This window comes from Thalassophryne amazonica, chromosome 17, assembly GCF_902500255.1.
Source record: "Thalassophryne amazonica chromosome 17, fThaAma1.1, whole genome shotgun sequence".
Lineage (NCBI taxonomy): Eukaryota > Metazoa > Chordata > Actinopteri > Batrachoidiformes > Batrachoididae > Thalassophryne > Thalassophryne amazonica.
In genome coordinates, this window is record NC_047119.1 from 42,073,415 (window position 1) to 42,099,372 (window position 25,958).

The following is a 25,958-nucleotide window of genomic DNA, read 5'->3' on the forward strand; positions in this document are numbered from 1 at the left end:
CACTAGAATGCTCAAGCAAACATTTCATCTCCCATTGAAATGACAGAAAATTCACTCACAGCGCCCCCTGCGGCCGGTTAAATTTAATTTCTGTCAGTGAGCTGTACCACACTCACCTCTTCAGCATAAAAAATAACAATTTTAATACAAGATAATTTCACATTTGGTTTGAAAATATTTTTTGCCACAGATTCATATAAAAATGCATTTTAAGTGAGGTTATCATTTTAAAAGCAAGATCATTAATCATTTTATTCCTTTAAACCGAACTCTTGTTTTTCTTTCACATACAATAACTTTTTCTTCCGTAATTTGCTTCATATTGAATTCATATTTTCAAGCATGTTCTCTCTTCTGTCACTGAATGTCAGAATAATCGTTGGTTAAATTCTTGCTGGTGCTGCTTTGGATTTATGTTCACGAATGTCTCATCGTTTGTCCTCCAGGAGTCCGAGTACGACACTAACAAGCAGCCAGACAGTCCGGCCTCTGAGGAGGAACCGTCCACGCCACGTGTCCTGCCAAGCCGCCAGAACCCCAAATATCAGCTGTTCCTCAACAACGAGGTCCCAACTAATGGGCTGAGCAGCAGGGAGGCAGATGGTCCAGGAGGTGGGGGCGGGTTAGCAGGTGAGAACGGCTCCAAACAGCCCCGATGGGAGACCACTCGTCTTGGGATGAACCACTACAAAGGGTCCCTGGAGTCCCTGACCTCACGAGAGTGGGACACCATGTCTGACAGGGTACGAGAGCTGACAGTAGTTTAAATGCTTAAACAGCACCATCTGCTGGACAAAGCATCAATCTGCACTCTTACTGGACTGATTTCCCAATCACCTGATTGATTGATCAGAAAATGAGTTCTGTCCCCCACAAACATTAAAAGAACAGTAATTTAATTTTCAATTCTTATTTTTTATTTGGAGTGTTTATATTTTATGATAGAATTATTTAGGCCTTTTTAAACATAGGAGCTGCAGGTTGAGTTCTGCCTCAGATCAATTTACAATATACATAACAACTCATAAAATTAGTAATTTGTCCAACAAGCAAACTGAGCGACTCTGAAATAATATAACCTGCATGATATAATAATATAACCAACAATATAACCTCTAATTTTAGTAATGCAGGTTATTACGTCTGTCAAGGACGTAATAAAATCACTGTTAATTTATGTCTTTGTCTGTCTGTTCGCTTGATTACATCAAAGCTACTGCACAGATTTTTACGAAATTTTCACCACAGATAGATATTAGGCCATGAAAGACTCCATTAAATTTGGGAGGTGATCCGGATTCTGGATCAAGATTTCACTCAATATAGACTTTTAAGGCTTATGTCAAAACTGCTTCACGGATTCTCACCAAATTTGCACCACAGATAGATATTAGGCCATGGAAGACTCCACTGAATTTTGGAGGTGATGAGGATCCGGATTCTGTATCAGGATTTCAATTTGCACGCTTCATTTTGTTAGATCTTGAGGATTACATCAAAACTACTTAATGGAGTTTCACCAAATTTTCACCACACATTGGTGTTAGGCCTTGGAACACTCCATTAACTGTTGGGGGTGTTCTGGATCCAGATTTGGATTCTGGATCAGGATTTCACTTGTAGACTATTAAGGATTACATCAAAACTACTTCACAGATACGAGACATCATGATGTAAAACCAAGATGAGGAAGACACTATTTTGTTTCAGCTTGTAAATTAAATATCAGATTGAAGCATCTTGATCAGTCGGACCATTTGGGATCAGTGCAATTATTGCATTGTGTTGTGGAATCCGGATCCAGGTAAATTGTTGCTTGTTGACCAAGGAAAACAGAAGTTTAACGTGTTGTGTTTTTATTTTATTTTATCCCCCAGCAGGCACATAGATTTTTGGTCTTGAAGTAATTTGTTTTGTCTGTCTTTGTGTGCGTGATTAAATGTTATGTGTTTTCAGATGGGTGTGGTGGACAGTCCTCCCAGAGTGTTCAACAGCCCGTACATCACGACGGCTTCCATGGAGTATAGCCCCATGCACCGAATGTCTGACTTCAAGGTTTGATAGCTCATGGAATAATAAAAAATTAAAATCACGTTCAAAGCATGCAATAAGTGCAGTGTTAATTACAAAAAATTAGACATGGGGAAATGACAAGATAGATGACAGTATTGATTTTCCAAATAAAATAATAAAAATTTGATTTGCCAAATATCTCACTCACTCATCTTCGACCGCTTACTCCAATTAAGGGTCACGAGGGACTTGAGCCTATATCTGCAGTCACAGGGTGTGAGGTGGGGTACACTGTTGCAGGGCTACATATAGAGAAATAAACACATTCACATCTGCACCTACGGACAAATTTAAAAGATTCCAATTCACCTAACCTGCATGTTTTTAGATATGGGAGGAAGCCGGAGTACCCAGAGGGAACCCACGCAAACACGGGGAGAACACACAAATGCTATACAGAAAGACCACAGGTGGGAATTGATCCCATGACCTTCTTGCTGTGAGGCAACAGTGCTAACCACTAATCCAACATGCTGCCCCAAATAATATCTGTACAGTTTTATTCTGTTAAAAATACTTTTTAGTTTTGTCATGTCTTTATTATTAAATGAACAAAATGAGGCAGAATTCTCTTAAAAACAGATAATTGGCATGCTAAAAAAATGTTTTCCATTAGTATTTTAACATGATTTTAAGAAAAAAAAATCAACTGTTAAGGAGAATTTGTTTGTTTGTTTGTCAGGCGATTAGTGTTGTTGCTGCAACCAAGTTTCAGATGGGAATGAAATGGTTTGATCCTGATTAAAAGATTATAAAAACTGAGGAATGAAAAGACATTTTAATATGACTTGTTTTAAAACGTTTTTGGGTGAATCTGCATGAAAAAAGTCAGGCAATGTCTAAAAACAACAACAAAAAAGTGCATCAAATCTTGCATAATGTCTGGTTTGGATTGTTTTTAAAGGGGAATAAATTGTGTGTGTGTGTGTGTATATATATGTGTGTATATATATATATGTATATATATACACTCAACAAAAATATAAACGCAACACTTTTGGTTTTGCTCCCACTTTGTATGAGATGAACTCAAAGATCTAAAACTTTTTCCACATACACAATATCACCATTTCCCTCAAATATTGTTCACAAACCAGTCTAAATCTGTGATAGTGAGCACTTCTCCTTTGCTGAGATAATCCATCCCACCTCACAGGTGTGCCATATCAAGATGCTGATTAGACACCATGAAAATGTGCACAGGTGTGCCTTAGACTGCCCACAATAAAAGGCCACTCTGAAAGGTGCAGTTTTGTTTTATTGGGGGGGGATACCAGTCAGTATCTGGTGTGACCACCATTTGCCTCATGCAGTGCAACACATCTCCTTCGCATAGAGTTGATCCACTCCTCTTCAATGGCTGTGCGAAGTTGCTGGATATTGGCAGGAACTGGTACATGCTGTCGTATACGCCGGTCCAGAGCATCCCAAACATGCTCAATGGGTGACATGTCCGGTGAGTATGCTGACCATGCAAGAACTGGGAATTGTGTACAGATTCTTGCAACATGGGGCCGTGTATTATCCTGCTGCAACATGAGGTGATGTTCTTGGATGTATGGCACAACAATGGGCCTCAGGATCTCATCACGGTATCTCTGTGCATTCAAAATGCCATCAATAAAATGCACCTGTGTTCTTCGTCCATAACAGACGCCTGCCCATAGCATAACCCCACCGCCACCATGGGCCACTCGATCCACAACATTGACATCAGAAAACCGCTCACCCACACGACGCCACACACGCTGTCTGCCATCTGCCCTGGACAGTGTGAACCGGGATTCATCAGTGAAGAGCATACCTCTTCAACGTGCCAAACGCCAGCGAATGTGAGCATTTGCCCACTCAAGTCAGTTACGACGACGAACTGGAGTCAGGTCGAGACCCCGATGAGGACGACGAGCATGCAGATGAGCTTCCCTGAGACGGTTTCTGACAGTTTGTGCAGAAATTCTTTGGTTATGCAAACCGATTGTTTCAGCAGCTGTCCGAGTGGCTGGTCTCAGACGATCTTGGAGGTGAACATGCTGGATGTGGAGGTCCTGGGCTGGTGTGGTTACACGTGGTCTGCGGTTGTGAGGCTGGTTGGATGTACTGCCAAATTCTCTGAAACGCCTTTGGAGATGGCTTATGGTAGAGAAATGAACATTCAATACACGAGCAACAGCTCTGGTTGACATTCCTGCTGTCAGCATGCCAATTGCACGCTCCCTCAAATCTTGCGACATCTCTGGCATTGTGCTGTGTGATAAAACTGCACCTTTCAGAGTGGCCTTTTATTGTGGGCAGTCTAAGGCACACCTGTGCACTAATCATGGTGTCTAATCAGCATCTTGGTATGGCACACCTGTGAGGTGGGATGGATTATCTCAGCAAAGGAAAGTGCTCACTATCACAGATTTAGACTGGTTTGTGAACAATATTTGAGGGAAATGGTGATATTGTGTATGTGGAAAAAGTTTTAGATCTTTGAGTTCATCTCATACAAAATGGGAGCAAAACCAAAAGTGTTGCATTTATATTTTTGTTGAGTGTGTGTGTGTATATATACATATATATATATAGCTTTTGTGTGTGGTTTTTTTTTTTTTGTTTTTTTTTTTTTAGCGTTTGGTGATGAAGCATGTTGGCAGAGCTACCGTGTGCTCAAATGAGTGCTAATCTATTTGAACAAGACATTAAATATTAAATAACTACTGAAAACCTGAGAGTGGGCGGGGCCTTTATCTGTGTCATATCAGTATTCAAACCGCAGCCTCAACAGGTCACTGACCTTTGGCTGCTCCTCTCCAGGTTCACGGTGGTCTGTCTCCTGCCACCTCAGATTTGAACCTGCTCTCCTCCTTCAATCGCAGCACCAGTCCAGTGGCCACACCCATTCTCACCAACAGCCGCAAATTTTCCACCTATGAAGCTCTGACCCGGAAGAGGGCAGAGGTCGCCAACAATGTCGTGACCAGCACGGTACGTTGACAGAAAACACTTGGTAACGACTGTTGGAGTGTGTCTGAGTGTTGACGTTTTGTTTTGTTTTTGTTGTTTCTGCAGGTTATGCCCGGCCACTACAGCATGCGCTCCGTGACACACGGCACGCCAAATAAACGAGACTACATTGAAGAACTGACCAAACAGCTTCATGAATGCCAGAGGGTATGACTAGGGCTGTCAAGACGGATCTCTGGACCTCAGCAGAGATGAGGACAGGAAATATAAAATTTACACAAAATATTGGGTCAAAATGTGACTAAATTGTGATTTGATCAGTTCAATTCAATTTCAGTTATATCAGCTTATAAAGCGCCAAATCACAACAAAAGCCGCCTCACACAGAACACTTCAGTATAAAATTTAAAATAAATAAGTAAAAATTAAAAAATTCAAATACATAATTAAAAACACAAGTAAAAAATAAAACAAATAAAAAAAAAATCAATAAAAAACTAAAAGCTATTCATAAGAAAGGCAATAAAAAATAGGTTTTAAATCTTCACATAAAAATGTCTATGGACTCTGACTGCCTCATGGTCACAGGAGGACCGTTCCACAGGTCGGGTGCACGATAAGAAAAAGCTTTTTGACCCACTGACTTCTTCTTCACCCTGGGAACACAGAGTAGTCCTACATCCTGCGACCGCAAAACTCGGGCCGGCACATAGGGTTTCACCAGATCGGCCAGATACTGTAGGACGGTGCCAAATTGGCACCGTCTTACTGATGCAACAGTTCAAGTCAGAAATCATTTTTGTGTCCAGTTTTGTTGCTTGTAATATTTTATATGTTTGTGTCTGTGTGTATGTATATGTAGATATTGTGTATATTGTGTGTGTGTGTGTGTATGTATGTATGTCTATATATATATATATATATATATATATATATATATACACACACACAGTAGTATTCAGAATAATAGTAGTGCTATGTGACTAAAAAGATTAATCCAGGTTTTGAGTATAATTCTTATTGTTACATGGGAAACAATGTACCAGTAGATTCAGTAGATTCTCACAAATTCAACAAGACCAAGCATTCATGATATGCACACTCTTAAGGCTGTGAAATTAGGCTATTAGTAAAAAAAAAAAAAAAAAAATTGAAAAGGGGGTGTTCACAATAATAGTAGCATCTGCTGTTGATGCTACAAACTCAAAACTATTATGTTCAAACTGCTTTTTTAGCAATCCTGTGAATCACTAAACTAGATTTTAGTTGTATAACCACAGTTTTTCATGATTTCTTCACATCTGTGAGGCATTAATTTTGTTGGTTTGGAACCAAGATTTTGCTCATTTACTAGTGTGCTTGGGCTCATTGTCTTGTTGAAACACCCATTTCAAGGGCATGTCCTCTTCAGCATAAGGCAACATGACCTCTTCAAGTGTTCTGACATATCCAAACTGATCCATGATACCTGATATGCGATATATAAGCCCAACACCATAGTAGGAGAAACATGCCCATATCATGATGCTTGCACCACCATGCTTCACTGTCTTCACTGTGAACTGTGGCTTGAATTCAGAGTTTGGGGGTCGTCTCACAAACTGTCTGCGGCCCTTGGACCCAAAAAGAACAATTTTACTCTCATCAGTCCACAAAATATTCCTCCATTTCTCTTTAGGCCAGTTGATGTGTTCTTTGTCAAATTGTAACCTCTTCTGCACATGTCTTTTATTTAACAGAGGCACTTTGCGGGGGATTCTTGCAAATAAATTAGCTTCACACAGGCGTCTTCTGTTACAGCACTTACAGGTAACTCCAGACTGTCTTTGATCATCCTGGAGCTGATCAGTGGGTGAGCCTTTGCCATTCTGGTTATTCTTCTATCCATTTTGATGGTTGTTTTCTGTTTTCTTCCACGCATCTCTGTTTTGTTTTTTTTTGTCCATTTTAAAGCATTGGAGATCATTGTAGATGAACAGCCTATAATTTTTTGCACCTGCGTACAAGTTTTCCCCTCTCCAATCAACTTTTAATCAAACTACGCTGTTCTTCTGAACAATGTCTTGAATGTCCCATTTTCCTCAGGCTTTCAAAGAGAAAAGCATGTTCAACAGGTGCTGGCTTCATCCTTACATAGGGGACACCTGATTCACACCTGTTTGTTCCACAAAATTGACAAAAATGCCACACTACTATTATTGTGTACACCCCCTTTTCTACTTTTTTTACTAATAGCCCAATTTCATAGCCTTAAGAGTGTGCATATCATCAATGCTTGCTCTTGTTGGATTTGTGAGAATCTGCTGAATCTACTGGTACCTTGTTTCCCATGTAACAATAAGAAATATGCTCAAAACCTGGATTAATCTTTTTAGTCACATAGCACTACTATTATTCTGAACACTATACTCAAGAAAAATATAAACGCAACACTTTTGGTTTTGCTCCCATTTTGTATGAGATGAACTCAAAGATCTAAAACTTTTTCCACATACACAATATCACCATTTCCCTCAAATATTGTTCACAAACCAGTCTAAATCTGTGATAGTGAGCACTTCTCCTTTGCTGAGATAATCCATCCCACCTCACAGGTGTGCCATACCAAGATGCTGATTAGACACCATGATTAGTGCACAGGTGTGCCTTAGACTGTCCACAATAAAAGGCCACTCTGAAAGGTGCAGTTTTGTTTTATTGGGGGGGGGGGGGATACCAGTCAGTATCTGGTATGACCACCATTTGCCTCATGCAGTGCAACACATCTCCTTCGCATAGAGTTGATCAGGTTGTCAATTGTGGCCTGTGGAATTGTAATCCAGCCTTGGGGGGAATTTCTTTTGTTGGTTGGATTTTGGAGTTTGGCTCCTTAGTGGTTGTTATGGTAACCTCAGGCGCACCTGACCTCCCTTGGATAATTGCAATCAGTTCACCTGGAGTGGGTGTGTGAGGTGGTGGATAAGAGGGGCTCTGTAGTGTGAGGTGGGGAGAAGCACTCCATGGAGAGAAAAGGATCCGACGGCGGGAGGTGTAAAGAGCAGCCGGTATAAGGAGTGACTGGACAATAGGAGTCGTATCGACATTGACAAGTTCCAGCTGAATGCTCGCACCGGAGAAAACACCACAACGCGCATTATATGTGGCGGCAGGGGAGAACCCTGCCGTGTCTGTAAGTACACTTTGTGTTTGTGAAGTGGTGTTTCCAATAAAAAGTGGAGTTTCCTTGGGGGAGGACAGTGGTCGTGCGCTCGTTGGCCTGGGTGTGTGTGTGTGTGTTAGGTGCAGAAGTGACGGAGAGGAACGCCAGGAGGAGAGACGAGTGACGCGGAGGTGTTGCATGCAGTAGCCGGGGAGGAACCCTGCTTCCCATGAAAGACTACGTTGTGCCACGTCGGAGGAAAGGAGGACACGCCCCCTAAGCTGATAGTTGGGAAGATGTTTGCGGATTGGCGGACGCTTGGTTGGACCTGGACTGGCTGTTCCCGCCTATTGACTGCATGGTTTTTGTGCTGGAGGTTTTGTATTTTAATTAGAGTTTGAGATTTCGTATTTTAATTTTTTCTTTTTTAGTGTTTAGAAGATAGTAATAAATTATTAATTTATGGTTTGCCTTGTTTGGTCACTTCAGCTCTTATCGGTAATAATCAGTTAAATTGGCCACTCGGTGTTTTAAATCCATTTGTCAAAAATCATAATATTTTACAAAAACCCTCATTACAGAATGTTGGTCCACTCCTCTTCAATGGCTGTGCGAAGTTGCTGGATATTGGCAGGAACTGGTACACGCTGTCGTATATGCCGGTCCAGAGCATCCCAAACATGCTCAATGGGTGACATGTCCGGTGAGTATGCCGGCCATGCAAGAACTGGGACATTTTCAGCTTCCAAGAATTGTGTACAGATCCTTGCAACATGGGGCCGTGCATTATCCTGCTGCAACATGAGGTGATGTTCTTGGATGTATGGCACAACAATGGGCCTCAGGATCTCGTCACGGTATCTCTGTGCATTCAAAATGCCATCAATAAAATGCACCTGTGTTCTTCATCCATAACAGACGCCTGCCCATACCATAACCCCACCGCCACCATGGGCCACTCGATCCACAACATTGACATCAGAAAATCGCTCACCCACCCGACGCCACACACGCTGTCTGCCATCTGCCCTGGACAGTGTGAACCGGGATTCATCCGTGAAGAGAACACCTCTCCAACGTGCCAAACGCCAGCGAATGTGAGCATTTGCCCACTCAAGTCGGTTACGACGATGAACTGGAGTCAGGTCGAGACCCCAATGAGGATGACGAGCATGCAGATGAGCTTCCCTGAGACGGTTTCTGACAGTTTGTGCAGAAATTCTTTGGTTATGCAAACCGATTGTTTCAGCAGCTGTCCGAGTGGCTGGTCTCAGACCATCTTGGAGGTGAACATGCTGGATGTGGAGGTCCTGGGCTGGTGTTGTTACACGTGGTCTGCGGTTGTGAGGCTGGTTGGATGTACTGCCAAATTCTCTGAAACACCTTTGGAGACGGCTTATGGTAGAGAAATGAACATTCAATACACGAGCAACAGCTCTGGTTGACATTCCTGCTGTCAGCATGCCAATTGCACGCTCCCTCAAATCTTGCGACATCTGTGGCATTGTGCTGTGTGATAAAACTGCACCTTTCAGAGTGGCCTTTTATTGTGGACAGTCTAAGGCACACCTGTGCACTAATCATGGTGTCTAATCAGCATCTTGATATGGCACACTTGTGAGGTGGGATGGATTATCTCAGCAAAGGAAAGTGCTCACTATCACAGATTTAGACTGGTTTGTGAACAATATTTGAGGGAAATGGTGATATTGTGTATGTGGAAAAAGTTTTAGATCTTTGAGTTCATCTCATACAAAATGGGAGCAAAACCAAAAGTGTTGCGTTTATATTTTTGTTGAGTATATATATATGTGTGTGTGTGTACACAGTTGTATGCAAAGGTTTTGGCACCCCTGATGATTTCCACCATTTTCCTTGATAAATCATTGGTTGTTTGGATCAGCAATTTCAGTTAAATATATCATATAGCAGACAGAGTGATATTTGAGAAGTGAAATGCAGTTTCTAGGATTTACAGACAAAGTGTGCAATAATTCTTTAAACAAAATTAGGCAGGTGCATAAATTTGGGCACCCCAACAGAAAAAAGTACATCAATATTTAGTAGATCCTCCTTTTGCAGAAATAACAGCCTCCAAATGCTTCTTATAGTTTCAGTGAGAGTTTGGATTCTGGTTGAAGGTACTTTGGACCATTCTTCTTTACAGAACGTCTCAGGTTTGTTGGTTTCCGAGCATGGACAGCCCGCTTAAAATCACACCACAGATTTTCAGTAATATTCAGGTCTGAGAACTGAGATGCCATTCCAGAACGTTGTACTTGTTCCTCTGCATGAATGCCGCTTAGTAGATTTTGAGCACTGTTTAGGGTCTTTGTCTTGTTTCAAAATCCAGCCCTGGCACTTCAACTTTGTCACTGATTCATAAACATTGTTCTAAAGAATCTGCTGATATTGACTGGAATCCATGTGACCCTCAACTTTAACAAGATTCCCAGTACCTGCACTGGCCACACAGCCTCACAGCATGATGGAACCACCTCCAAATTTTACTGTAGGTAGCAACGTTTTTCTTGGAATGCTGTGTTCTTTTTCAGCCATGCATACCGCACCTTATGTCCAAATAACTAAATTTTAGTTTCATCAGTCCACAGCACCTTATTCCCAAATGAAGCTGGCTTGTCCAAATGTGCTTTAGCATACCTCAAGTGACTCTGTTTGCAGCATGTATGCAGAAAAGGCTTCCTCTGCATTACAGCATCTTATTGTGCAAAGTGTGCTGGATAGTTGAATGATGCAAAGAGACACTATCTGCAGCAAGGTCATGTTGTAGGCCTTTGGAACAGGTCTGTGGGTTAACTGTAACTGTTCTCACCATCCTTCACTTCAGCTTATCTGAGATTTTTCTTGGCCTGCCACTTGGGGCCTTAACTAGTACTGTGCCTGCGGTCTTCCATTTCCTCACTATGTTCCTCACAGTGGAAACTGACAACTGAAATCTCTGAGATGGCTTTTTGTATCCTTCCCCTAAACCATGATGTTGAACAGTCTTTGTTTTCAGGTCATTTGAGAGTTGTTCAGAGGCTCCCATGTTGCCACTCATTAGAAGAGATGCAAAGAGGAGAAACATTTGCAAATGGCCACCTTAAATACCCTTTCTCATGATTAGATTCACCTGTGTAAGAAGGTCAAGGGTCAATAAGCTTACCAAACCAATTTTTTGTTACACTAATTACTGCTAAATGTATTCAAATCAATAAAATGACAAATTTATACACCTGCCCAATTCTGTTTAAATAATTATTGCACACTTTCTGTAAATACTAGAAACTTCATTTAACTGAAATTGCAGTTCCAAACAACCAATGATTTATAAATGAAAATCATGGAAATCATCAGGGGTGCCCAAACGTTTAAAACGTTTATAAAACTGTATAATATGCACACAATGGAGATCTTGTCGAAATTCTATTGTACCTGCATTCATGGTAAATGTCCACCAGGTGGAGATATTCCTTCATTTCAAGAACCTTTGGACACGACAGTGACCAACCTGTTGCGTATAGTAGTAGATACACTCTTCAGGAAGCCAAAATTTTGTAAACATTTATTGTGACATCACTCAAATCCTGGCCTGGCCTTGATCGGGTCTTGTTTTCAATCTTTACCGGACTTCAGCATGTTATAGACTGAGATTTTGTGTTTTTCGTTTCCAGCGAAACCAGTTTCTGGAGGCCGAGAGTGCCGAGATGGAGAAGGAGAGGAACCAGATCAGGTCTGAAATAATGATGCTCGTAGTGCTGTTGACATTATTTTACAAAGTTAAGGATTTATCACTTTTGTCTGGCATGCAAATCTGGAAACTAAACAATGAAGAAAGGGGAAAAAACTTTTGGTGCTGAAACAAATTGTTTCACCACAACTTGATGTTTTGGTGAAAGAAATTCTTTCGAACGTCTAAATTAATGTTTAATAGTAAACCATGAAATCTATATTAGAAAGCCTTGTCAGTGCGTTCTAATTGTTGGTCGATATAAAGTTATATTATCAGAATAACATTTTCACAAACAAAAGCTGAAAAGGCTTGTGGTGTAACTGGGTACTTTTTAACTAGTTAGCTGTAATAGATGGCATTGCATGGCTAGGCTAACTAATCAGTCATTAACCAGGTTGAAAGAAAAAACTATTTACCCAGTATCTAATGATATACTATGTGTGTACTCTTTGACAGCTGATTGGAAACTGCCATGCGGATGTGACCTGGACTCTTCTTTAGTGACTTGGACACTGGGGACTTGACTTGGGGCTTAGTGACTTGACTACAACACTGGCTAGGATTAAGTGAAATAGTGTGACTGGACCCTTAAAGCTTGAAAAACATTCAGAGGAAAGATGACACAACTCATGACCTGACCTGGTCATAACATGTAGAAATGTCCAACTGGTAAAAACGAACCACACTTGGTCCTGGTGTGAAGTCTGAGTCTGAGACTGAGGTCTGTGCAGGTTCGAGATGCGAAGCTTGCTGGTGAACAACGAGGACCTGCTAAGGACAAACACCCAACTGAACAATGAGCTGAAGAGGACAAGAGAGCAAGTGATCGATATGGACCGAGAGAACCAGTCCATGGGGGAGAGGGTGAGAGAGATGGAGGTATGGAGCACCGGACGGACAGGCAGATGGACGGACCGTCTGAGAGGCCTTTCTGTCTTTAATTAAGTGTTTTCTGTGCAGATTGAGCTGAAGAACGCCCGGGACATAATGGTGGAGGCCAACACTCAGGAGTACGCCTTCAACTTCCTCCAGCAGTCTCTGAAGAACAAGATCCAAGACGCTGAGGTAAACACGCCTCCTCAAGGTCAAAGGTCGCGGCTGCAGTCTCTCTCAGACATTAGACAGCAGCTACAAAAGTCTTCGAGGTGAAGCTACAAAAATCTACATTGTGTCTGAAAGTTTGACACCAGCTGAACGTCTCTGTGGTCTTCACGAGATTTTGTCAGATAATTTGATTCATCAATAAAAATCAGTCACATTCGCTGATTTCAAACCTGTTCGACAGCTGAATAATTACAGTAAGAACACACAGCAGCACTGAAGCGAGCTCCTCCCACCTAATTTATTTGAAAAGATTTACCTTTATTTGTTTGTGGCATTCAGGAGAACCTGGAGAAGCAGACGCAGCATGCTCAGAATCTGTCTGAGAAACTGTGGCTGGCTGAGAGACAACTGGAGGAGCTGGAGGTCGTCAAGGAAACAAAAGACAAGAGGGCGGCCGAACTCAACAGCACCATCATCCGACTGGAGACCGAAGTACGGACGCACACAATCATAGTTTCTGCTTCGCTCTGTTTGGATCCTAAGTAGATGATTGATTATTCATTGAAGTAGATCTCAGCGACACACTGAATGAGAATTTCTTTTTGGTCAAAATTCTCTGAATTTTTCCAGATTTGGTTCCTGATCCACATCCACAGTTTTGGTCCCACAGGCATTATAAACATGACCCACAATCATCTGACTTTTCCACCAGCGGAGAATGGGCTCTGTTCTAGTTCAAGCTCCACATTTACAAACATTCGGAGTGTTTTGATCAAAAATGCAACTGGGAGCAAGAAACAGCTGTTTTGTTTCAGCAGTGATCAGTGACCCTCAAGGTTCTGATCCACACCGGTGGGTTCGACGGCCGGTGTTGCTGACCGAACTGTTCCCCCTAAAACTTGGTCCGCCCTGCCTTCACTGCGCATGCATCATTTGGGACCACAGCAGCTAATGAGTCTGACTTTCTTCACCCAAAGCGATCAAATGGAGTAATGGGATTATTAACCATCAGATGACAAAGTAAAACCTCTTAAATCATTCTAAAGTCAGTTGTAAGCAGAAACACGGCCATTTTAAGCAGAAAACGAGGTGACAAAATGACGCTGCTGAGGTCCAAAATGACACATGCGCAGAAAAGGTGGGGTGGGGGGGGGGATTTGGTCAGCACCAAGGTTCAAATAACACTGAATGGCATCGTTTCAGGAATCCGGCCCCTTTTTTTTTTTATATATATATCATTAATTACTTCTTCAATCTCAAAAATGGTTTTCTTCAGTGACACAAGCAGGTCACTTTTTTTTTTCATTTATTTAATGCTTCTGTATCAACTTTTAATAAGGTTCCATTTTTTTTTTTTTTTTTTAAAGGTCCTGCTGTTTTCAATATAAATGAATATATTCCAGGATAGGTCCAACTTTTTCAGAGTTTCATGAAAATATAATTTTATCTTGACATGTAAACATGTGCAGCTTCACTGTTTATTCGGATCCACCTGAAAATTTTGTGGATTATTTCCCAGATGGAATTCAGCTCAACACCTTTTCTTAATATTTTACTATACCTTCAATATTCCAAAATAATATCCGTAGTCATGGTTGGACCCGAAAATCTGTGTGTGTGTGTGTGTAACATGCTGCTAATACTATCATATGAAATATAGACTTGGGCTGAGTCTCAATTCTACCCCTTGGCCCTTCCCCTTACCCCTACCCCTCCGTTTTGCGTGGGCACGAGAGACGGAGGGGTGTCCCAATTCTCTTTTTGGAGCGAGGCGGAGGGGAAGGTGGAGGGCTACAAACCTCTCCATTTGGAGTGAATCTGGATGCACACTTCGTTTGGAGGGGTAGGAGGAGCTTACTGCTGTCTCAGAAAAAACAAACATGGCGCCGAAAGAGCCGCACAAATGAAACGGCTTTCATTACAAATTACGCTGTTTAGAAAGCTATAACTTGCCAAAAAACTATACAGGCAGCTGTCTATGACAGCAACGTATATGCTGCTGGATGCATGTTGCGTATATTGTTGTTCTGAAGAATATCGTAACGTCGCTCGTGCGCTGAGGCGTTATAATGCACATACACACAAACGCTACAATAAGACACTTTTATATCTCACAACGGAGAAAATCATGATAAAGGATAAGCACGTTAATTTGTATGGTCATAAATCTTTGTATAATATCAATCCCTGCTGTTCTGAGATCTGCTGTTCAGATCTGTAACGTGTGTATTTTGTAAACAAACGGAGCTCTGAGCGCACTCGTCTCCTAATAAGCGTTCAGGCAGAAAATGAGAAGTTTCATCAATGGGATCAAGTTGGAAAATATCTACACACACATGTATATGTGTAACACATAACCTGACGTCCTAATAGACTGATATTATTTGTCAATGGGGCTGGATGCAAAAAATGGGAGAATTTGAAAAAGAAATATTAACATAATGAGATGCAGCCCAGTACATAACATACAGGTGCTGGTCATATAATTAGAATATCATGAAAAAGTTGATTTATTTCAGTAATTCCATTCAAAAAGTGAAACTTGTATAATGTATACATTAATTGCACACAGACTGATATATTTTGTGTTTATTTTAAATAAACAGTTTTCCTGTTTTATCATTAGTATTTTATATGATTGTTTTTTTATTCTTTTTATTTTTTTTATTGTGTTTTAATCTTATTTCATTTTATTCTGCTTTTAAATGATGTTTGTGAAGTGCCTTGAGGCGATTAGTCATGATTTGGCGCTATATAAATTAATAAATTATTATTATTATAAATTATTTTAATTAGTAATTAATTACTAATCAATCAATTAATGATTAATCAAACATTAATTACTATTTATTAATTATTAGTATTAACATTAATAAATTACTAAATCATTTATTATTAATACTATTAATTATTATTATAATTAACATGACATGTTTGCGATGCATCAAAGAAATCTGCGACTTCTTCTATTTCTTTGCATTTACGCAGAAAGGCGAGAAAATAAAAAGAGCAAACAGGCTACTGCAACAAGTTGCATTTCGGTTGCCATGTTAACAAACAGTGAAAACGGCAGTTTGAGACGGGCAGTTTTGTTTTCTCCTAAGGCGGAGGGGTGTCTCAATTCATAGGGCTAGAGGCATACCCCTTCGCCTTACCCCTTGTTTTAAAGGGGTAGGCGTAGGGGTAGGGGCAAGGGGAAGGGGAAGAGGTACAAAAGAGAATTGAGATTGGGGGTTGATATTTTCAGTGACACCATGTAGTTGACCTCACACTTTGACACGGGCGTTGTCATTGCTGTGTTTCAGCTGGGGGAGGCACTGCAGGTGTCCACCCAGGCGGCGGCGGAGGTGAACCTGCAGCAGAAGCTTCGTGATGATGCCCAGACGAGGCTGCAGGAACTGGAGGAGTCTCTGCTGGAGAAGGAGCAGGAGGTGCAGAAACTGCAGCTGATTGTCAGCAGGCTGCAGGGAGAGGTACAGCGCCCCCCGCTGGACACAAATACAAGAAAACCTCGGTCCACAGTTGTTCTTATGCAGGCAACCAACTCGTTCTTTGAAGCAGAGCTTTAATACCAAACAAATGGTGGTGTTTGTGTTTTAGGTATCTGGGAAGCTTATCGATAAGGAGCGGACGCTGGAGGAGGAGATTCAGCTCAGAGAGCGGATTCAGCTGCAGTGGAAGCAGGCGGAGAGGACTGTGGATGACCTCCACATGGAGCTGCAGACCACCAACCAGGCCAAAGAAGACCTTGCCAAACAGCTCAAAGTGGCTCAGGTACTCAAAACAACACCATTCAATCAATAAGTATCAATAAATAAACATATCTCCGATCACGGCATTTCAAAATATTATAAAAAATAAATCATTAGCTCTGAAATTGACGTCCAACCACCAGGAGATAAAGTAGATATTAATAAACTGACTGTCTGTAAAAATGAATGAAAAGTATTTAATACATAAATTCTTATATAATAAAATATTATTGTTTCAGTTTTTGAATGACAACAATAATCCCAGAAAGGAAACAATATTAAAGTTGGGTTTTTTTTTATGTTGAATATATCAATTCTTGACAGAGAAGCAACATAAAAATATCCATAATTCTGATCAGGATTACTGTTTTGTAACATGTCTGACATAACAAAGTGGAATAAAGTTTTTTGTGTATTGTTTTTTCATTCTGGATCCGTTTAAATGTCAGAGTCTGTTTGACCTGATAATTCCGACACACCATCTTGAATTATTCAGGCTGATCAATGGCAGAGTTTGAGGTTAATGTTGTCTTAATTATGCCAATCCCATATTCAAATCAGTTAATTCCATAATCCCACAGATTAATCGTGTCATTTCTGAAGAGTAATTCTGAATGAATCTCACGTCACAAACTGCCTAAAATATACAGAAGTTTACATTGTCTTTATTTGTACAGTGTTCTTAAATACTGTAAATAAACACAAACATATTAACCAGTTATCATAAAAACATTTCTCTGTGGTGCCCAGGTAGTTATAAAAAGACTAGCTAATAAAACTTTTAACAATTTTTCACCAAATTTACATTGTAGGGTATAAACTCTACAGAGGACGTGGAGTTGATCACGACTTTACTGTCTATACTGGCATGTTTGCTAATATAAAAATCTGAATATTGTGCTAACAGATTAGCATGCAGTGTTAGCAGTAAAAGTAAAATGATAAATGAGTGTTATGTTGCAGTAGCTAAAAAGCATGTCATTGCGATGTCTTAAACGTGCTGAACTATAAGTGTTTTATGATCACACATTTTCTATAGCATTACGAAAATAAAGTCATTTTATGAGAAAAAACCTTGCAATATTACGAGAATAAAGTCATAATATTACAAGAATAAAGTTGTATTTATATGAGAAGCGATAACCCCCTGTAGTTCCAGCCTTCTCCTCCTCCTTCACGAAAGAGGCGATTTCGGAAGCTACTAACTGCCGGAACTACAGGCGAAGTCGGTATAGTTCCTCCACCGGAATAGACACATTTTCTTGCAAATTCTTTTCAAAGTTCTGATACTAATGATACTGTGGTGCAGATGGGCCAAAAGATGAAGTATTTCCTTATTTGTAAAACCTATACTGAAGTGCAACTTAACAATGTGCTCCACAGATCTGTTTATTCTCATAATATTATGAGTTTTTTCTCATAAATTATGACTTTATTGTCGTAATATTCCAAGTTATTTTCTCATATTACAACTTTATTCTTGTATTATTATGACTTTATTCTCGTAATATTGAGTTTTTTTTCCTCATAAAATTATGACTTTATTCTCGAAGTAAAAAAAAAAAAAAAAAAAAAGCAAAAAGAAAAACTCAATGTGGCCCTAAAACTGTTTTAACATGGTAGCTTTAGTATATACAGTGCCCTCCAAAAGTATTGGGACACTTGATATTTCACACATTTTGTTTATGACATTTCACATACAAAAAAAACACACAAAAAAAAACCTAAAATTATCTTCCTTAAACTCAAACTGAGAGCAAATCTCTACAACTTAATATAAATTACTCACTGTAAATAATCTGTATTATTGCCAATTTTTGGCAGACAAGTCGGGATGGATACATGAACATTTTCCAAGTCACTGAATATGTCGTGGACTTTCTTCAGTTATGAAGAAATACAAACAGTATGGCACTCTATGGTAAATCTGTTTGGAGTAGACAGTTCTCAAAAACTGAGGGACTGTGCAAGAAGCAGAAGAGTGAGAAAAGCCACCAAGACACCCAGAAGTTGTTATAGGCTTCTGTGGCTGTGATTGGAGAAATTGTGCACAGTGGGGATAGAAAATGCAAAGCTTGCAGTTATACAGCTTCATGATGAAGTGGTATCGAGGAAGATTTTCTTAAAAAGAAGACCTGAAAGTTCAGCTACATTTTGCTAGAAGGTCCATCTGAGATGGAAGCCTACACTGGATGTTTTGGTGAAAGAAATTCTGTTCAAGGTCTAAATTAAACACTGCAAACTTTATTCTACTGTTATTCTTACACATAATATGCATACTGTTAGGAGTAAATTTACGAGCTACCCATAAAGTAAAGTTGTTTAAAAGGTGTCATCTTGCCTATACTATATTTTGAATTTGAAAGTGAATATTAGCGTTAGCACTCCATTTTTGCTAGCTTAGCTCTGGACTTAGGGATTTAATAAATTTGACTTTTTTTTTCCTTCCATATATATTCTTCAAGATTTAATAAAGTTGACCTTTTTTTTTACATTTTTACTTCAGGAGAAGATAATCGACATGGAGACTGACCTGGAGGAGCTACATGAGAGCGAGCAGAAATGGGCCGCCAAACAAAAGCGAGCTATCGAACAGGTGAACACCAAAAACTCTGTTTTACTGTTATAACAATTAATCGGGAAGTGCAAGTGAAAAGAATTAGAAAATAAACAGACTCTGTGGCATGGGACAAAAGTCATTGCCAGGTTAGAATCAGATCACACCCAAAGTAAATTTGACTGAAAGCTCACACACCGTCCTCTGGTGGTGACTTTCATTCATACAACAGTAACCTCTTTATGTGCAGTCACAGTCATGATGTTTGATCCAGTTGGTGAAAAAGTGATATTTGCTGATCTGTTAAAGTGAATTCTACACTCAGATTTGATGGTAATCTATAATATTAATCCCAAAGCAAAAGTCCAGGAATATTTATCAGATTTCAGCATCCAATTGATGTACTTGTTCTATTCCAGACGGAGCAGCTGCAGCTGAAGGTGATTCAGGAGAAAGATTTGAACGAACAGCTGGAAAGTGATAAAGCCATGATGGAGCGACAGGTAGTCCAACTGTGGAAGCACTTTGTGACATCTTATTTTGAAAGGTCCCATTGTACTAAATTGTGTGCGCATCTGTGTGCAGCTGCGTGAACTACGTCTGGAGATGGATGAACTTCAGAGCTCCAGAGTTCAGGAGGACGTCATCTCCAGGACAGAGACCAGAGTCAAAGAGCTAGAGAACAGTCTGAGAGCCGAGGAGAGGTCAGTCAGCGAGAAGAGCGCTCAGAAGAGCGCAAACCTCATCAGAAGATGAATAAGGGTTGTCAAAGCGCATCTTTTAAAATGCGCTAAAATAGAACTTTACAACCTCAGAACTTTTATTAGATTGTTTAAAAAAAAGTTCAAACTTTATGGTATTTATTGCAAACCAGTGCCAGTCCATCTATTAAGATGTAAAATAAATAAATAAATAAATAATAAAAACAGAAATCCATCTTAGTAAATAGATTGCTCATAACTTTTTTTTTTACAATATGATTACTGTTTTAGTGTAGAAGTTTATTGATACTCGTATATAAAATAGTCAAGATTTACAAAAGTTTGAGAGGGACCCAAAAATATCCCAAAATATGCAGTGACATAATCATGGCCACTTTGTATGTCAAACCTCCCATTCATTAGCATGAATTGCCCGTTAGTATGTCATGTATTATGCCACTGTTACTGTGTAGTTAATATTATTCTGGGACATATGGTTACTTTTCAGTGTGTAAAAAAAAAAAATCACTAATTAGGTTGCAATGTATTGATATTTTATAAAACACAGATGCTTTTGAAGAAAGCTAGCTTATTTTCAAGTGTGCTGGCCCAGTCGCTATTGAGATACTTGAACTATATTTGAGTATGTTGTATGTGACGGCAGCCTAGCTTAATGATTGAGCAGGACACGTATAGTAAAATTAGTTTTTGAATGGCTAACCATTATTTTAGCGTTTCATTAACAAACGTAACTGTGGATATTAGTGACAATCCAGAGTGATGACTTTGGTCATGTTTGTTTAAATGAGGCCTGTTTGTTTGTCCAGAAACAAAGCAGTTCTGACAAACACCATCGGTAAACTGGAGAGAAAAATCAACGAGCTGACAGATCAGATGGAGGAGGAGCATCGGATTGCCACCGAACAGAAAGACCTGGTAATGAAAACCAACATAAAAACAAACCAGCACGATGCACTCTGTCCACAGGGGGGCATCATTTAGTTAACCTTTAGGCATAGTAAAAAACACAACACATTCTGTCCATATGGGGGGGGTCGTCTATTTAACCTTTATATGTATCGTAAAAAATGTGACACATTGACACATTGTCCACATGGGAGCACTGTTTAGTTAACGTTTAACTCACTGTCCACATGGGAGTGCCGTTTAGTTAAACTTAGATGTCTACTACAAATGACACTGTCCACATGGGAGTGACATTGAGTTGAAGTTCAGACACGTACTAAAAAACTGACACACTCTGTCCACAAGGGGGTGGCGTTGAGTGTATAATAAAATGACGTGCTTTGTGGCGTTAATTTTCAGACATGTACTAATTGAATGTTTGTGTGAAAGTTAATCAATGCTAACACAGGCTATATGGAGTGTTAGCATTAGCACAGACTCAGGCTGACTTGAGCCGATCTTTGTGCCCGCAGATGACGCAGAGGATTCGCTCCCTGAAGCGACAGCTCAACGAGGTGGAGGAAGAGGCGGGTCGGAAGGATGCTCAGTACCGCCACATACAGAGGGAGCTGGCGGAGGAGAGAGAGATGTGCGCCCGTTTGCAGCGGCAGCTGCTCGACCAGCAATTGAACATACAGTACGAACACAAACCGCACACGCTAACGCGTCCATTTTCTGAAAATACATATTTGTATGAAGAGCAAACAACAGTGCAGCCAAGAATATCAAAAAGTATGAAATGATTTCTTGAAATGTGAATTTTCTGTCAGTTAATGTAGTTTTTTATGGACAAGCTGAGTGCTAACACCCGTCGGTAAGATGCGACGTCTGCAATGCTAGGTCATTCTTAAAGTCCCATGATGCTTCATTTTCTTTCTTCATCGTGACATTAATTTGTGGCAACAGTCATGATTGAAATTACTCTATAGACGTGAGAAATTTCAAAAAGCCCAAAGTCTTACGGTCGTATCTCAATGGGCGCGACTGTTGGACAGCAGTTGGGCAGCAGAGACGTGACTAAAGGCGCATTTACACAAGCATGACTTTGCTTCACAACACATCACGACCTGTGTCGTGCTGGAGAGTAAATTCGTCTTTAACTGGTGCAGACAGGATGCCAGAGGGGCACAGAGAATTTTGAAATGTTCAAAAAATCTTTCACACACAAATGTCGTGCTATGTGGCGCAATCTAATCACCAACACGACGTGCAGCTCGTCAAGTGGAGTAAACGAGAAGTGAACAGAGCGAGTGGTGACGTCAGCGGATCGCATCAGACCGCAGCTTGTATGAAGGATTATAACAAGAAGTTAAATCTGTTATAAACATACGAGATCTGTTAGAAAAGTATCGGACCTTTTTATTTTTTCAAAAACCTGATGGATTTGAATTACGTGTGTTTGCATGAGCAAACCTTGAACCTTCGTGCGCATGCGTGAACTTTTTCACGCCTGTCGATTGCGTTATTTTCTGGTAAACAGCCTTTGTGTGGGACGTGTGCAGCGCGCTCGGTGGATTTTCATTTCAAGGAAAAGATGGAACGACTGGAGCAGCGCCGCATCACATTTTGCCAGAAACTGGGCTTCAGCCAGGTGGAAACCATTCGGATGATTCAGACGGCTTTCGGTGACTTTTCAGTCGTGTGACTATCCGAGAAATTGTGGAAGAGGTGGGCATGTCACAACATGTCCTGTGAGACTTCAACGCGGAGGTGCTTTTGCTCCGTCGGCAGCTTCGTGCCAAAGCCATCGGCATGATTTTCACCGCCACTCTTTTCATGGCCAAATCTTCTGTCACAATGGAATGTACCGAAAAAGTGCTGATTTTCACCTCTTCTGCAATTTCTCGGATAGTCACACGACAGTCCCGCATCACCACAGCGTTCACTTTGGAAATGATCTGGTCATTTCTGCATGTTGATGGCTGACCGGAGCGTGGCTCACTCTCCACCGTTGTGCGTCTTTAAACCGGTTGTACCGCTCCTTAATGTGTGTGATGCCCATAGCATCGTCACTGAAAGCCGTCTGAATCATCCAAATGGTTTCCACCTGGCTGTCGCCCAGTTTCTGGCAAAATTTGATGCAGCGCTGCTCCAGTCGTTGTCTTTTTCCTTGGAATGAAAAAACACAGAGCGCACGACACACACCTCACACAAAGGCTGCTTACCAGAAAATGATGCAATCAACAGGCGTGAAAAAGGTCACGCATGCACACGAAGGTTCAAGGTTTGCTCATGCAAGCACACGTGATTCAAATCCATCAGGTTTTTATAAAAAATAAAAAGGTCCGATACTTTTCTAACAGACCTTGTACTTTAACAGCTGCAGAAAAGAAGGAAAGAACACGCAACTGTTTTACCAAGCCATGACAATGTAAATAAGACAAATAATTACCTTTTTAGGCTGTTCAAAATGCTTTCTTGCAGCTTGTTAGGCGCGTGCGTGCACGAACGGTTCCGGCTGCAGCGTCCTCTGTGATTCAGGAAGTGATTAGAGCCTCTTTCAACGGCCAATTTGCAGAAAAAAAAAGCTTAATCCGCCACAAAATTATTATTTTATATACGCAGCGTCTAGAGCGCGTGGCAGCCGGTAGAACAAAGAACGGTGTCCAGATGTGAACACAGCGGGTGGGATCGTCACGACGACGTTCGTGCTATTGCTTGAAGCAAAGGCATGCTCGTGTAAATGGGCCTTTTGTGACGAAACACGTGAACGAGCAACAGTGTCGCAGTTGGTATCTCACTGAGAAATCAGCACTCACAACTGGAGATGAATGACGCGTTTGTACACAAAGTGTTTAGCTCTCATTATCCTATTATCCATGTGAATAGCAGGATAATATCAATGAAAATATTAGACATTTCCCTGTAAAGGAGAGGCTTGTTCTGTAAGACCAACTGCCTCTTTGTCAATCATGTGAAACGAGCCCTGACCGTGTGATATCAGAGAACTGGAGGTGTGATGTTTTGTTTTTGATCTCGTGGTTTCTGCAGGCGTCAGGAGACGATGCGTCAGACATTGGAAAACCTGAAACTGGATCTGAGCGTGGACGACGACGAAGACGACGAGACACTGGAGACAACTCACACAAACTCTGTCACCAAAGTCTGAGAACAAAGGATGATGAAATCCACACTGACATGACAGTGTTCCTCAGAAAGTTAGAAAAACATGTCCAAATGAACATTTTACCAAATGTCTTCACTATTTAATTGGGTGTCAATCTGTTTGTTTGATCTAAAATGTCAAAATAAGAAGATTCAAATCATCATGAATTTAAAGTCACCTTTGACCTACAGCTATTTCCTGGTGAATGAGAAACTTTTAAAAACAAACAAAAAAAACCCCTTTTATTTTAATATCAGACAATAATCAGACATATGACTAATTTGACATTTGATAATTAACATATTCCTTTTATTGATATTTTAAAGGACAAATTAATGTTCAGGATTTTTTTTTAGTGGTTAAAAGATAAAAAGCAAGCTATGAATCTGTTTTAATCTTTAAGTGTACATTTAAAGTGACGTCTTATAATCAGTTGTACAAAAATATATATTTACAGTATATATTACTCTGATTTGTGACTAGTTTGAAGGTTTTGGTTTCAGCTTTTTTCTCTCTCTCTTTTCTACTCAAAAGGACTAAAATTTTTTTTTTTTTTTACATGGATGTAGCTGCTTTCATGAAGAGGGATTTCAGATATTTGCAGTATTTAATGAAACTTAAAATGGGACAACATAGTGATTCAAACAGCTATACATTATTTATATTAAATACTTTTGGTCTGTTGTATGATTTGAAGAGTGTATTTTATGCAGAAGAAATTCATAGGGGGCAAAAAACGAACAAGAAAAAAAAACCTTAAAAAAAGAAATCAGATTTTTAAGATCAGTTTCAGGTATTTTCTGAGTTTTGCTGCCAATACAAGGAACTGTCAGGTTTTTTGCGCAGAATCTGTCAACGTTTTTAAAATGAAAAAATCTGGTTTTAGACTCTATGTGCATTTAAAATCCAGTCTGTGTTCACAAGATGTCTTCAGTGTTTAGAAGCTGAACCAGCAGAGACAAGCAAGCATTAAAGTTTGAAACTGCTTCCGTGCTTTATTGATTTTAGTCTGAAACGTTGACATGTTTAACGTGGCCGAACAGGATGTTTGACTCCATTTAGAGGCGCCGCCTAGTGGAGACCAGGCATCTAGCTACAGCAACCCAATTTCTCACCATATTTCTTTTTGATTCAACCTGTTGCTTATAGTAGTTGTAGACGTGGGGTCATAAATGGAGTTGCCGTCTGTCTTTCATCTGTTGAAGCAGCAATTTAAGTGTAAATGCATGCTGTCTCTGATTTTTCATCTGTCGTTAAAGATAAGCAACAGGTTGATCATCATCGTGTCCCAAGGTTCTTACTGTTAATGCAGGTACAATAGAATTTCGTAAAAAGCTCTAGTGTGTATATAATCTTTTTTTTTTCAATATTGTATTACAAACACTTTCAGATGACACCTTACTTGTTAGAATTAGACACTGAAACGCTGTGCTCCCCAACAAAATGACAAAAAAAAATAGAAATAAATTGAAAAATTGTGCTGCTTTCAGTGCACGCCAGGCCCCTGCTAGTACACCCTTCCCTTCCCAAAAGAGTCAGAACACCGCCATATAGTTACGTTTTATGTGTGCGTGTCCTACGTCTACCCCACGTACTACTTGATTTTTGGGGTGGGGGTACTGTTTATAAGCACACAGATGCAAACCGTCTTCCTGTTAACTATAAAGTTAGTTTGAATTTAAATATGACTCGCCGCCGTTTACATTTGTAGAAGTTAAACTGTTTTATCTGTTTTTCTTGTTTTTTTTTTTTCAGGGTCAGCAGCTATGTAAAAAAACAAACAAAAAAAAAAACAGGATTATTTTTGTAGCTTCACATTCTACTGGCTGTGCTGTTTGTTTTTAATTTTATTTTTTGTGGGTATTTATTTATCTCTCGCTCTGGATTGGTGAGATGTTTCTGAGCATGAAATGCAAATAAAGTCTTCTTCACTGTGGATTC

General features: G+C 40.1%; 1 protein-coding gene across 5 annotated transcripts in view; it reads left to right on the top strand.

Annotated features, from left to right (window-relative positions):
• LOC117529580 (cingulin-like protein 1) overlaps positions 1 to 25,953 on the top strand; it is a 97,906-nt gene extending 71,953 nt beyond the window's left edge. For all 5 annotated transcript variants that reach the window (XM_034192406.1, XM_034192409.1, XM_034192407.1 and 2 more), the window contains 16 exons: positions 447 to 743; positions 1,957 to 2,055; positions 4,870 to 5,040; positions 5,125 to 5,226; positions 11,833 to 11,891; positions 12,623 to 12,770; positions 12,852 to 12,956; positions 13,275 to 13,427; positions 16,241 to 16,408; positions 16,536 to 16,709; positions 19,194 to 19,283; positions 19,664 to 19,747; positions 19,830 to 19,948; positions 20,773 to 20,881; positions 21,385 to 21,548; positions 23,903 to 25,953. In XM_034192406.1, the coding sequence (XP_034048297.1) occupies positions 447 to 743; positions 1,957 to 2,055; positions 4,870 to 5,040; positions 5,125 to 5,226; positions 11,833 to 11,891; positions 12,623 to 12,770; positions 12,852 to 12,956; positions 13,275 to 13,427; positions 16,241 to 16,408; positions 16,536 to 16,709; positions 19,194 to 19,283; positions 19,664 to 19,747; positions 19,830 to 19,948; positions 20,773 to 20,881; positions 21,385 to 21,548; positions 23,903 to 24,020 (2,160 nt within the window). In that variant the 3' untranslated portion in view covers positions 24,021 to 25,953. The remainder of the gene's footprint in view (positions 1 to 446; positions 744 to 1,956; positions 2,056 to 4,869; positions 5,041 to 5,124; positions 5,227 to 11,832; positions 11,892 to 12,622; positions 12,771 to 12,851; positions 12,957 to 13,274; positions 13,428 to 16,240; positions 16,409 to 16,535; positions 16,710 to 19,193; positions 19,284 to 19,663; positions 19,748 to 19,829; positions 19,949 to 20,772; positions 20,882 to 21,384; positions 21,549 to 23,902) is intronic.
• Positions 25,954 to 25,958: the final 5 nt, after the last annotated feature.